Consider the following 14,276-nt stretch of genomic DNA (forward strand, 5'->3'; position numbering starts at 1 on the left):
TGTAAGTGTTTGTTTGTTGTTGTTTTGTGTGTGTGTGTGTGTTTGTGTGTGTGTGTGTGTGTGTGATCCTTCAAACCCGCGAGAGAAAGGATTTGTAGCTGGAGTCGAGATGTTTGTGTGAGGTATGGATGTAAGTCGTGAGAACGATCGGAAGGTGGTTCGTTGAATTCAGGGTGGGGGGTGAAGGTGTGTGCTTTTTGTTGTTGTTGCTGCTGCTGTTGTTGTTTTTGTTATGTTCTTATTGTGCTTCGTCACACTTGTACACTCACATCACAGCAACCTAAATCTCAGACAACTCAAAACACATGTATCATGTTAGAATATTCACTGAAATTGTCCATGAAAACTGAATATTCAGACAAAGAACTTAGTGTATTCGGAAGAATACTACTTTGAATACATGTAGAAACAATGTATTCATCGAAAACTCACATGTTACATAGAAAACGTAAAAAAACGAAAAGAAAAAAAAAACGAAACGAAGAAAAAAGAAAAAAGAAAACCGAAGAAAAGAAAGATTTAGTTTTTTTTTTGTTTTTTGTTTGTTTGTTTTTTTGCCATTGAAGAAGGCGTGTGAAAGCACACACACAAAAAATTAACAAAAAATAAATAAATAAATAAAACGAAAGTTAAAAAAAAAAAACACGTTCTGGTGATCCGTGACCTGTATGCAACTGAGGTCACCGAAACAAAACAAAAACAAAAAACAAAACAAAAAAATTGTACTTCTTCTTCTGCTTCTACTCCTCCTCCTTCTCATCTTCCATCTCTCCCATCTTGTCTTCCTCCTCCTCCTTTTCTTTCTTCTTTTTTTTTTTCCAATGACGCGAGATGATGTCCGCTCTCCTTTAACCCTTTCACCGCCAGTCAATTTAGAGTACAAAATTCCCTTGTGGTATAAACACAGAAAAGACAGTGGCTAAGAATAGCTGGGGATTCCCCCACGCGATGTATAGAAAATGTGGCCTTATCCTACCACCGAACATTAAGAGCAGTAGGTTCATGGATAACAGACCAGTGAATGGTCACCTTTCAGTGACATGGGTCCTCTACCATGCCTGTGCATAAATGCGAGCTTGGCTGTGAAAGGATTAAAAGACTTCTTCTTCTTCTTCTTCTTCTGCGTTCACTCGTATGCACACGAGTGGGCTTTTACGTGTATGACCGTTTTTACCCCGCCATCTAGGCAGCCATACTCCGTTTTCGGGGGTGTGCATGCTGGGTATGTTCTTGTTTCCATAACCCACCGAACGCTGACATGGATTACAGGATCTTTTAACGTGCGTATTTGATCTTCTGCTTGCATATACACACGAAGGGGGCTCAGGGGGTTGAATTTATTTGACTGACCGAATATTCAAAGTGAATGGATTGGCCAATGATCTGTTAGAATTTCTCCTCTCCCCTCTGTTCCCCCTCCTCCACCACCTTACCCTCCATTCTTCTAAATTTTCTTCTTCTTCTTCGTGTTTTTCTTCTATTAGGCCAATTACTTTGGTGATAATAAATTTAATCTCATGTTAATATTGATATTAGCATTATTTTACTATATTATGTACTGTTTGTTTATTTGTTTTATTTCATTATTTCATTACTTACTGTTTATGAATGTTATTTGATACAAGTCATAATATGGTTCATCAGCCGTCATGATAAAATTGAAGTGCAACGTTGTGAGCACAGTATAAGCTTTAAGCTTGTTGATGCTCTTTTGTCATTCATTGCATTGTAATCATGTGTATTGTTGAATAATCAAAGATTATTTAAACCGAAGGGGGTTCAGGCACTAAGCAGGTCTGCACATAAGTTGACCTGTGGGAGATCGTAAAACTCTCCACCCTTTATAACCCACAATTAAAAGACGATTCCCCTCCTGTCCCACCAACAGCTACAACCCGGTGCGGGGCAGATGCGTGAAGCAGATCCAGGCGGGCTCGCCCTGCAACGGCCTGGGCACGTGCGTGGAGCACGCGGAGTGCACGAGCTCCACGCAGGGCGTGTGCACGTGCGGCGAGGCCATGGTGGAGAAGGAGGGCGCGTGCGTGCCCCAGAAGGAGGTGGGCCAGCTGTGCACGGGCGAGGAAGAGTGCACGCCCAACAGCGTCTGCGTGGACACTTGTCGGTGCAGGTCAGTTGAGGGGGGGGTGGGGGGGGGTGGGGGGGGAGTGGGTGGTTGTGGGGGGTGGAGTGGGGGAGGGTTGTGTGGGGTGGGGGGGTTAGGGGTTGGGGTTGGGGGTTGGGGGGTGATGATGGGCAAAATTGGACTGTCAAGACAACATTGGATAGGATTGTAGCGTGATAGTGTGTGTAGTATATATTGTGTCGTGTCGTGTCGTGTCGTGTCGTGTCGTGTCGTGTGTTGTGTCGTGTCGTGCCGTGTCGTGTCGTGTCGTGTCGTGTCGTGTCGTGTAGTGCCGTGTCGTGTCGTGTTGTGCCGTGTGTCGTGTCGTGTCGTGTCGTGTCGTGTTGTGCCGTGTGTTGTGTCGTGTCGTGTCGTGTCGTGTCGTGTTGTGTTGTGCCGTGTGTTGTGTCGTGTCGTGTCGTGTTGTGCCGTGTGTCGTGTAGTGCCGTGTCGTGTTGTGCCGTGTGTCGTGTAGTACCGTGTCGTGTCGTGTTGTGCCGTGTCGTGTCGTGTTGTGACGTGTCGTGTTGTCGTGTCGTGTTGTGCCGTGTCGTGTTGTGCCGTGTGCCGTGCCGTGTTGTGTTGTGTCGTGTCGTCGTGTAGTGTCGTGTCGTGAGTGCCGTGTCGTGTGTCGTGTTGTGTCGTGTCGTGCCGTGCCGTGCCGTGTCGTGCCGTGCCGTGCCGTGCCGTGCCGTCCCGTCCCGTCCCGTCCCGTGCCGTGTCGTGTCGTGTCGTGATGTGTCGTGTCGTGTCGGGGGGTGGGATTATGGGGGGGGGGGGGTATTTCATGAATGGGATTAAAAATACATTGTGGTGAGGAGTAACAACAAAAACTTGAAACTAAATGCCATCAACTTTAGTTTGAATTTGTTATCCCTTCGTTTGCAGTTAACAGATTTTATTTGATTTTCCTACCACGCCCATCCCCTCTCTCCTCTCTCCAAACACACACACACACACACACACACACACACACACACACACACACACACACACAGCAAAAAAAAAAAAAACAAAAAAAAAACGAAACAGCAGCAGAACATTAACACCTTCAAAACAACCCACTCACCGTGTCGTGTTGAATTTTTTTTTTTTTTTGACTGACCAAATATTCAAGGTGAATGGATTGGCCAATGATCTGTTAGAATTTCTCCTCTCCCCTCTGTTCCCCCTCCTCCACCACCTTACCCTCCATTCTTCTAAATCTTCTTCTTCTTCTTCTTCGTGTTTTTTTCTTCTATTAGGCCAATTACTTTGGTGATAATAAATTTAATCTCATGTTAATATTGATATTAGCATTATTTTACTATATTATGTACTGTTTGTTTATTTGTTTTATTTCATTATTTCATTACTTACTGTTTATGCATGTTATTTCATACAAGTCATAATATGGTTCATCTGCCGTCATGATAAAATTGAAGTGCAACGTTGTGAGCACAGTATAAGCTTTAAGCTTGTTGATGCTCTTTTGTCATTCAATGCATTGTAATCCATGTGTATTGTTGAATAATTAAAGTTTATTTAAACCAACCCACTCACCCGGTTGTCTGCCTTGATTGACCTTGACCTTGACCCTGACCCTAACCTTGACCTCCGCGCAGGGCGGGGTTCTTCAAGGACAAAGGGGAGTGCAAGGAGAAGAGGAACGTAGGAGAGGTGTGCTCCTTCGACGAGATGTGCAAGCAGTACTCTGTCTGCTCCTCGGAGACCAACGGCCAGTGTCGGTGTCTGGAGGGCTTCTTCCCTCAGGGGGGGAAGTGTGGTGGACGTGAGTGTCAGGGCGGTCAGGTCTGTTGGTCGTTGGGTTGGGTTGGGGTTGGGTTGGGTTGTGTTGTGTTGTGTTGTGTTGTGCTGTGTTGGGTTGGGTTGGGTTGTGTTGTGTTGTATTGTATTGTGTTGTGTTGTATTGTGTTGGGTTGGGTTGTGCTGTGTTGTGTTGGGTTGTGCTGTGTTGTGTTGTATTGTATTGTGTTATGTTGTATTGTGTTGTGATGTGTTGTGTTGTATTGTGTTGTGTTGTATTGTGTTGTGTTGTGTTGTGTTGTGTTGTGTTGTGTGGTCTGGGTTATTTGTCAGTGTATTGTATTGTGTTGTATTGTATTGTGTTGTATTGTGTTGTGTGTTGTGTTGTGTTGTATTGTGTTGTGTCTTGTGTGTTGTGTTGTGTTGTATTGTGTTGTGTTGTGTTTTGTGTGTTGTATTGTGTTATGTTGTATTGTGTTGTGATGTGTTGTGTTGTACTGTGTTGTGTTGTATTGTGTTATGTTGTATTGTGTTGTGTTGTGATGTATTGTGTTGTGTTGTATTGTGTTGTGTTGTGTTGTGTTGTGTTGTGTTGTGTTGTGTTGTGTTGTGTTGTGTTGTGTTGTATTGTGTTGTGTTGTGTTGTATTGTGCTGTCTTGTCTTGTGTTGTGTTGTGTTGTGTTGTGCTGTGCTGTGCTGTGTTGTGTTGTGTGGTGTGGTCTGGGTTATTTGTCAGTGTATTGTATTGTGTTGTATTGTATTGTGTTGTGTTGTATTGTGTCTTGTGTGTTGTGTTGTGTTGTATTGTGTTGCATTGTGTTGTGTTGCGTTGTGTTGTATTGTATTGTGTGGTCTGGGTTATTTGTCAGTGTATTGTATTGTGTTGTATTGTGTTTTATTGTATCGTATTGTGTTGTATTGTGTGGTCTGGGTTATTTGTCCGTGTATTGTGTTGTGAAGTATTGTGTTGTATTGTATTGTATTGTATTGTATTGTGTTGTATCTTCTTCTTCTTCTTCTTCTTCTTATTATCATCATCATCATCATCATCATCATCATCATCATCATCATCATCATAATCATAATGTTGTTGTTGTTGTTTTTCTTCTTCTTCTTCTTCTTCTTCTTAGTAGTAGTAGTAGTAGTAGTAGTAGTAACTAGCAGTAGTAGTATAGTTGTGTTGCTATTGTTGTTGTAAGGGATTGTGCATATGCAAGTGCATTCGTTTGTGTGTGTGAAGTGACCGTTTTATCATTTGTATTTGTTGTTGTTTGTTTGTTTTGTTGTTGTTGTTGTTGTTTTCTGGCTGTGACATTGTTTTGCTCTCTCTATCTTCTTTCATGTTCATTTAGTTTATTTACTTAGCAGTGGTAGTGGTAATGGTAGTAGTGGTTGTAGTGATAGTTGTAGTGGTAATGATGGCTTCGTTGGTGTGCGTTTTTTGTTTTGTTTTGTTTTTGGGTGGTGTTTTTTTGTTTTTGTTTTTTTTGGGGGGGGTTGTTTTTGTTTTGTTTTTTTGTTTTTTTTGGGGGGGGATGTTTCTTTTGTTGTTTTTGTTTTCTTTTTTTCTTGCTTTTTTTGGTTTTTTGTTGTTGTCTGTTTTGTTTGTTTTTCAAGCGGGGGTATCGGGAGTGTTTTTTTGGTTTTTTGTTTGTTTGTTGTTTTTTTTTGTGTGTGTGTGTGTGTGTGTGTGTGTGTTGTTGTTGTTTTTTTATTATCATTTTTTTGCTTGTTTGTTTGCTTCCTTGTTGATTTTTCATGCCCTGAGGGCTGGATGAAAAAAAAAAAGCATGTCCTTGCTTATTCCACTTCCCTCATGAAAGAATATTCATTATTTCATTCCTTCATTCATTCATTCCTTCCTTCATTCATTCCTTCATTCCTTCCTTCATCGAAAATTGCAGGTGTCCCGCCGGGAGAGGCCTGCAATTACGCGGGCATGTGCGTGGTGAACGCGGAGTGTTCCACCCCCACTGGAGGGGTGTGTCGCTGTAACACGGGCTATTACAGAGAGGAGGAGCAGTGCCTGCCCCTCAGACCCCCACAGGACCCCTGCGACTTGGACTCCCAGTGCGTCAACGACGCAGCTTGCGTCGTGGGCAGCGTCAGAGCGGTGAGTGAATTGTTTCAGCAGTGATGATGATGATAGTTATGATGATGGTGTGGATATTTATTACAGCGGTGAGTGAATTGTTTTCTGCAATGCGTCGGGTTTTGTGTGTGTGTGTGTGTGTGTGTGTGTGTGTGTGTGTGTGTGTGTGTGTTTGGTTGTTGGTGGTGGTAGGTTTGTTTGTTGTTTTGTTGTTGTTTTTTTTGGGGGGGGTTATTTCGGGGGTGCGGGGGGTTGGGGTGGGGGTTGGGTTTGAGGGGGCGTTGGAGGTTGTTGATCTGTTGCTTTTAGTTCTTGCGGTATATTGCATCTGACACTGCCTTACATTATATTGGGTTATATTGCATTACACTGTTTGTTGCCTAACACTGTATTATATTATATCGGGTTATATTGCATTACACTATATTTGTTGCCTGACATAGCATTACACTATATTACGTTGTGTAACACTGCATTACATTATGTTGGGTCACATTGCATTTCACTGTACTGCATTGCATTATATTGGATTGCATTACTATATATATAGGATTGCACTGCATTACACTATATTACATTGTACGGCATTACATTATATTGAATTACATTGCAATCCATTTTCTTTCGTTGCATGACAGTACATAGCATTTACACAACTGGCTGTCTACTGACAACAGATGCCATTGTGTGCTCATTGTTTTTTTTCCTGCGTCATTCAATCTGGTTTCAGTCACACATACACATACACATTCATACAGGCATGTAACATATTAAGTGTGTGACCGTTTTGTTTATTTACCCCGCCATGTATGCAGCCATACTCCGTTTTCTGGGGGTGTGCATGCTGGGTATGTTCTTGTTTCCATAACCCACCGAACGCTGATATGGATTACAGGATCGTTAACGTGCGTATTTGATCGTCTGCGTGCGTATCCACACGAACAGGGTTCAGGCACTAAGCAGGTCTGCACATATGTTGACCTGGGAGATCGTAAAAATCTCCACCCTTAACCCACCAGGCGCTGTTACCGAGATTCGAACCCGGGACCCTCAGATTGAACGCTTTATTAAACACTTGGCTATTGCGCCTTTTTTTTTCTCGGGGTTGGGGGGGGGGGGGGGATTGATCTATTGTTGTTTCATGTGGTATATTACATAAAACAGCATTACACTGTATTACATTACATTACATTATGTTGGGTTACATATTGCATTTTATTACATTCTATTGGGTTACGTTGCATTTCACGAAATTACAATGCATTGCATTCTGTTGTATTACATTGCATTATACAATGTAATATTGCGTTTGATTACAATGTATCGCGGTATATTGCATTGCATTATAGTGGAATGAATTGCATTTCACTATATTACATTGCATTGCATTACATACATTCCGGCCCAACACTCAGCTTATATCACAGATTGACATAAGTTTTACATTTGGGCCAACAGCAAAGTGAGAGCTGTATTATCAATGGTTTCTCCAGTCAATGGGAAATCATTTACAGTTTAGTCTTTTGTGAAGGACTATGACTCTCAAACTAGGAGGCAAAATTGTACTGGCTCTTAGTGCTGCAGCCTTGGGGGCTAGTTGGCCTTTGGGAACCATCCCCAACGCCGACTGTCCTAAAACCCTCTTGGCCGAGAGAGTGGGGATGTAACTTGGGCAAGACACTCTCCACTATGATCAAATTCTAGCCCAAATAGTCGGAACAGCAGTTACCTCCTCTGCTGTTCTGATGGTCATAGTCGGACACGACTGACTATCATATACATACAATACATAATGGATTAGTTTGCAGTACACTATATTGGATTACATTGCAATCCACATTGGCAACACAGTACATCGGAATCTCCACAGGTGGGACACTGAGCGTGTTATGATAAACCCGGGTTCGTTGCAGGTGTGCACCTGTCTAGCCGGGTACTTTAACGCCGGGCCGACGTGCGAGAAGCTGCGTAAGCCTGGAGAGTCATGCACAACGTTCGGTCAGTGTGTGGCCAGCTCCGAGTGCTCCACGGAGCAGGGTGGACTGTGTGTCTGTGACGAAGGTGAGCATTAATTTTTTTTTTTTTTTTTTTTTTTTTTTTTTTTTTTTTACCTGTGACTGTGTCAGTGGCTGAGTTTCGTTAAGTATCAGTTTCGGTTTCTCAAAGAGACGTCACTGCGTTCGGACAAATCCATATGTGTGTGTGTGTGTGTGTGTTTGTGTGCGTGTGTGTGTGTAAAGATATACATAGCCAAAAAAAAAAAACCCACCTTTTCCACGTTGGTGTTTATTTGTTAGGTTGCTTTTTTCTTTTTCTTTTTTTTTTTTACGATGCTTTTAACTTGTTGGATGAATATTGTTTTCTACTTACCTTTAACTTGACTACATTGGTCATTTTTGCAGGGTTCTACTTTTTTTTTCTTTTTGTCCATGTCAGTACATTGTACAGGGTTCTACCTATAAAGTCAACATCACAGTCAACGGTCAGAGACTCAGTGCGGTGGAGCGGTTCACATACCTTGGCAGCACACTGTCACGAAATGTGACAATCGACGATGAAGTGAACGTCAGGATTGCAAGAGCAAGCGCAGCTTTTGGTAGACTCAATGCAAATGTCTGGAACAGAAGAGGCATTAGTCTTGAGACCAAACTAAAGGTTTACAGAGCAGTAGTTCTCCCCACACTACTGTACGCCTGCGAAACTTGGACAGTGTACCAACGACATGCCAAGAAGCTGAACCACTTCCACACAACATGCCTCAGGAAGCTACTGAACATCAAGTGGCAAGACAAGACCCCTGACACAGAGGTGCTCGCAAAAGCCACCCTTCCCAGCATCTTCACCATCCTGATGCAGTCCCAGCTTCGCTGGGCTGGACACGTGGCGCGCATGCCAGACCATCGGCTGCCCAAAAGGCTCTTCTATGGCGAGCTGCAACAAGGGAAGAGATCACACGGAGGTCAGAAGAAGCGCTTCAGAGATACTCTGAAAGTCTCTCTGAAAGCGTTTGATATCAACCCTGACTCCTGGGAGGAATCTGCAGTGGACCGTGACAAATGGCGCGCTGCTGTGCACAAAGGCGCCAAGTTGTGCGAGGCCAACAGGACTGCTGCAGCTGTTCAGAAGAGGCAGGCCAGAAAGTCACGGGCAAACAAGCTCCCTGACAATGATATGCCTGTCTTTGTCTGCCCCAACTGTCAGCGAACATTTCGTGCGCAGATTGGACTATTCAGCCATCTGCGCACTCACAGATAGATTCATGAGCATCCTTCCCCCCACCCCACCACCACCCTCCCCCAATCGCCCATCCCCCATCTGGATGACAACGATGGTCATCATCGATCTCGATGGACACACCACCACCACCACCACCACCTATAAAGAAAAGAAGCTCACAATCGTACTTTGTATTTGTATTTGTATTTCTTTTTATCACAACATATTTCTCTGTGTGAAATTCGGGCTGCTCTCCCCAGGGAGAGCGCGTCGCTACACAACAGCCACACAGATTTTTTTTTGTATTTTTTTTCCTGTGTGCAGTTTTATTTGATTTTCCTATCGACTTGGATTTTACTACAGAATTTTGCCAGGAACAACCCTTTTTGTTGCCGTGGGTTCTTTTACAAGCGTTAAGTGCATGCTGCACACGGGACCTCGGTTTATCGTCTCATCCGAATGACTAGCGTCCAGACCACCACTCAAGGTCTAGTGGAGGGGGAGAAAATGACGGCGGCCGAGCCTGTGATTCGAAGTAGCGTGCTCAGATTCTCTCGCTTCCTAGGCGGACGTGTTACCTCTGGGCCATCACTCCACATTGTACAAGATTCTACTTTAAAAAAAAATGTCCAAGCCGGTGCTTTGTTCAGGGTTCTACTCTCTCTCTTTTTTGTTGTTGTTGTTGTTGTTGTTGTTGCTGTTGTTGTTGTTGCTGTTGTTGTCCACATCATTGCTTTATACAGGGGTTCATTTAAAACGAAACAAGAAATTCCACAGCATTGTTTATACACCTGTCTACATTTAAAAGAACTTCCACTTTCGTTATTATTCTTGTTAAACGTGTCCACATCCGTGTTTTTGTACAACGATGTACGTTTTGTTTTGTTTTGTTTTTTTGTTTTTTGTTTGTTTTTGTTTGTTGTTTTTTTGTTGTTGTTGTTTCGTTCATTTGTTTGTTTTTAATGTCTGCGTTAGAGCTTTGTACAGGGTTCTACTTTTGCACACACACACACACACACACACACACACACACACACACAAATGTCCATGTCCGTGCATGTACAGGGTTCTACGCCTCAGCCGCAGAAGGCACGTGCAAACCGGAGGTGCAGGTGGGGTTGCCGTGCACGCCCAAAGACGTGTGCGCCAAGAATGCTGAGTGTTCCGCCTCGCCTGGGGGCGGTGTGTGTCAGTGCCGTGAGGACTTCTACAAGGTCAGGAGTGTATCCTTCTGACGGGTGCAGTAGCCGAATGGTTAAAGCGTTTATATCTGTCCACTGACACAGCATCTAGAATTGTCGTTTCTCTCATTCTCTCTCGCCTTGACTGTTTAACTCTCTATTGTCTGATTTGCCTGCTTCATCCATTCAGTCCCTTCAGTGCATACAAAACTCTGCTGCCCGACTCGTCCTCAGAAAGAAAAGATCTGAGCACATCACTCTCTCTTTTGCAACATCTCCACTGGCTCCCAGTCTCGTACCGAATAAAGTACAAGATTAGCACTCCATGTTATAGATGTATTCACAAAACTGCCCCTTTCTATCTCTGCGGCTGCCTTCACCTCTACACTCCATCTCGCTCACTACGATCGGCTTCGGATCCACTCTGTTTACGCATACCCAGATTCAAACACTCGACTATTGGCCGCCGTTCTTTCTCTGTCTCTGGACCTTGCAATTGGAATGAACTTCCTCTTTCGCTTCGTCAAGTCTCCACACTCAGCTCTTTCAAGTCTGGCCTTAAAACCCACCTCTTCACAAAACAGCCTCCCTTGCCTGCCTCTTCCTTGTCTTTAGTTTCTACAGTTTTAGAGTTATGCATGCGTGTGAATGACTGGTGCGAAAGCGCTTTGATTTGTCTCTGCACAAGATTCAGCGCGAAATAAATACCATTATTATTATTAAAGCGTTGGACTTTCAATCTGAGGGTCCCGGGTTCGAATCTCGGTGGCGCATGGTGGGTAAAGGGTGGAGGTTTTTCCGATCTCCCAGGTCAACATATGTGCAGACCTGCCAATGCCTGAACCCCCTTCGTGTGTATACGCACGCAGAAGATCAAATACGCATGTTAAAGATCCTGTAATCCATGTCAGCGTTCGGTGGAAACAAGAACATACCCAGCATGCACTTCCGAAAACGGAGTATGGCTGCCGACATAGTGTGGTAAATAAACAGAAATGGTCATACACGTAAAATGGTAAATGTTACATGTTTGTCTGAGTGTGTATGTGTGCGTGCCTGAAATATGATTGAACGACACAGGAAACGAATGATGAGTGCCCAATGGCAGCCGTCAGTCGGCTCTACCCAGGTAGGCAGCCTTTTGTGTAAATGACCCCGTGTTTGTAAAGCGCTTAGAGCTTGGTCTCCGACCGAGGATAGGCGCTATTTAAGTATCCATATCAATTAATCAATCCTTGTGTGTTGTGTTGTGTTGTGTTGTATAATACTGTACGGTGTTGTGTTTTATTGCATTACATCGTATTGCATCGCATTGTATTGTATTATATGGTATTGCCTTGCATTGTATTGCACTACATTGCATTGTATTTTATAGCACTGTATTCCACAGGCTTCGTCACGACAGATTACTCTATGTGCTCGGTCTGCTCTCCCCTGGTAGAGCACGTCGCCATATGTGGCCAGCAACCAGTGCTGTTGATATTTACATGATATTAGATACACAGCTTGGTATCCTGGTGTCATTTTTTCACTTTAGCAGACTGAGCATCGCTGTTTCGCTAAGGAAAGTCGGTACATATGTACAGGTCAATTCCCTCATCTGTGATTTACACGAGTAGACTGGAGATAATTGTCTAGAGAAGGAGCGTATGTCCAGTTTGGAGGGGATAACTGCCTGGAAAAAAACAGTGTCTATGTGCAGGTTAATGTGCAGGTTGGTGGAGATAATTGTCTAGAGAAGTAGTGTCTGTGTGCAGGTTGGTGGAGATAGTTGTCTAGAGAAGTAGTGTCCATATGGAGATAGTTGTCTAGAGAAGTAATGTCTATATGGAGATAATTGTCTAAGTCGTAGTGTCTGTGTGGAGATAATTGTCTAGAGAAGTAGTGTCTATATGGAGATAATTGCCTAGAGAAGTAGTGTCTGTGCGGAGATAATTGTCTAGAGAAGTAGTGTCTGTGCGGAGATAATTGTCTAGAGAAGTAGTGTCTGTGTGCAGGGTGGTGGAGATAATTGTCTAGAGAAGTAGTGTCTGTGTACAGGGTGGTGGAGATAATTGTCTAGAGAAGTAGTGTCTATATGGAGATAATTGTCTAGAGAAGTAGTGTCTTTGCGGAGATAATTGTCTAGAGAAGTAGTGTCTGTGTGCAGGTTGGTGGAGATAATTGTCTAGAGAAGTAGTGTCTATCTGGAGATAATTGTCTAGAGAAGCAGTGTCTGTGCGGAGATAATTGTCTAGAGAAGTAGTGTCTATATGGAGATAATTGTCTAGAGAAGTAGTGTCTGTGCGGAGATAATTGTCTAGAGAAGTAGTGTCTATGCGGAGATAATTGTCTAGAGAAGTAGTGTCTGTGCGGAGATAATTGTCTAGAGAAGTAGTGTCTTTCTATATGGAGATAATTGTCTAGAGAAGTAGTGTCTGTGCGGAGATAATTGTCTAGAGAAGTAGTGTGTGCGGAGATAATTGTCTAGAGAAGTAGTGTCTGTGTGCAGGTTGGTGGAGATAATTGTCTAGAGAAGTAGTGTCTGTGCGGAGATAATTGTCTAGAGAAGTAGTGTCTGTGTGCAGGTTGGTGGAGATAATTGTCTAGAGAAGTAGTGTCTGTGCGGAGATAATTGTCTAGAGAAGTAGTGTCTGTGTGCAGGTTGGTGGAGATAATTGTCTAGAGAAGTAGTATCTATATGGAGATAATTGTCTAGAGAAGTAGTGTCTATCTGGAGATAATTGTCTAGAGAAGTAATGTCTGTGCGGAGATATTTGTCTAGAGAAGTAATAGTGTGTCTGTGCTGGAGATAATTGTCTAGAGAAGTAGTAGTGTCTGTGCTGGAGATAATATTGTCCAGAGAAGTATCAGTATCTGTGCTGGAGATAATATTGCCCAGAGCAGTAGTTTCTACGCAGAGAGAGAGAGAGTTGTCTGCAGAAGCCGGCGTCTTGCTGTGCAGGTTGGCGGGGAATGCGTGCTGCGCAAGGAGCCAGGGGAGCAGTGCAGAGACTCTGGGCAATGCATGAAGAACACAGAGTGCTCCATGGTCACCGGGAAGTGCCAGTGTCTGGCCGACTTCTTCGAACGCAAGAAGAAGTGCGAACCAGGTGAGAGTGGCATAGACACTAGCAGGTGAGGGTGAGAGTGTCGTAGACACTAGTAGGTGAGGGTGAGAGTGTCGTAGACACTAGCAAGTGAGAGTGGGCATATACACTAGCAGGTAAGAGTGGCATAGACACTAGCAGGTGAGAGTGAGAGTGGCATAGACACTAGCAGGTGAGAGTGAGAGTGGCATAGACACTAGCAGGTGAGGGTGAGAGTGGTATAGACACTAGCAGGTGAGAGTGAGAGTGGCATAGACACTAGCAGGTGAGAGTGGCATAGACACTAGCAGGTGAGAGTGAGAGTGGCATAGACACTAGCAGGTGAGAGTGGTATAGACACTAGCAGGTGAGAGTGACAGTGGCATAGACACTAGCAGGTGAGAGTGAGTGTGGCATAGACACTAGCAGGCGAGAGTGAGAGTGGTAAAGACACTAGCAGGTGAGAGCGAGAGTGGCCTAGACACTAGCAGGTGAGAGTGAGAGTGGCCTAGACACTAGCAGGTGAGAGTGGCCTAGACACTAGCAGGTGAGAGTGAGAGTGACATAGACACTAGCAGGTGAGAGTGGCATAGACACTAGCAGGTGAGAGTGAGAGTGGCATAGACACTAGCAGGTGAGAGTGAGAGTGGCCCAGACACTAGCAGGTGAGAGTGAGAGTGGTATAGACAATAGCAGGTAAGATTGGCATAGACACTAGCAGGTGATTGTGGCATAGACACTAGCAGGTGAGGGCGGGAGTGCCACAGACACTAGCAGGTGAGAGTGAGAGTGGTATAGACAGTAGCAGGTGAGAGTGAGAGTGGCATAGACACTAGCAGGTGAGAGTGAG

General features: G+C 44.1%; 1 protein-coding gene across 1 annotated transcript in view; it reads left to right on the forward strand.

The window, feature by feature from the left end:
- The window catches only part of LOC143278022 (uncharacterized), a 227,046-nt gene that overhangs the window by 168,667 nt on the left and 44,103 nt on the right, over window positions 1-14,276 (forward strand). The window contains 6 exon segments of the mRNA XM_076583034.1: window positions 1,889-2,128; window positions 3,727-3,893; window positions 5,774-5,982; window positions 7,875-8,022; window positions 10,243-10,391; window positions 13,303-13,450. Coding sequence (XP_076439149.1) covers window positions 1,889-2,128; window positions 3,727-3,893; window positions 5,774-5,982; window positions 7,875-8,022; window positions 10,243-10,391; window positions 13,303-13,450 — 1,061 coding nt within the window.

This window comes from Babylonia areolata, chromosome 35 (assembly GCF_041734735.1).
Source record: "Babylonia areolata isolate BAREFJ2019XMU chromosome 35, ASM4173473v1, whole genome shotgun sequence".
In the NCBI taxonomy this organism is placed as follows: domain Eukaryota; kingdom Metazoa; phylum Mollusca; class Gastropoda; order Neogastropoda; family Buccinidae; genus Babylonia; species Babylonia areolata.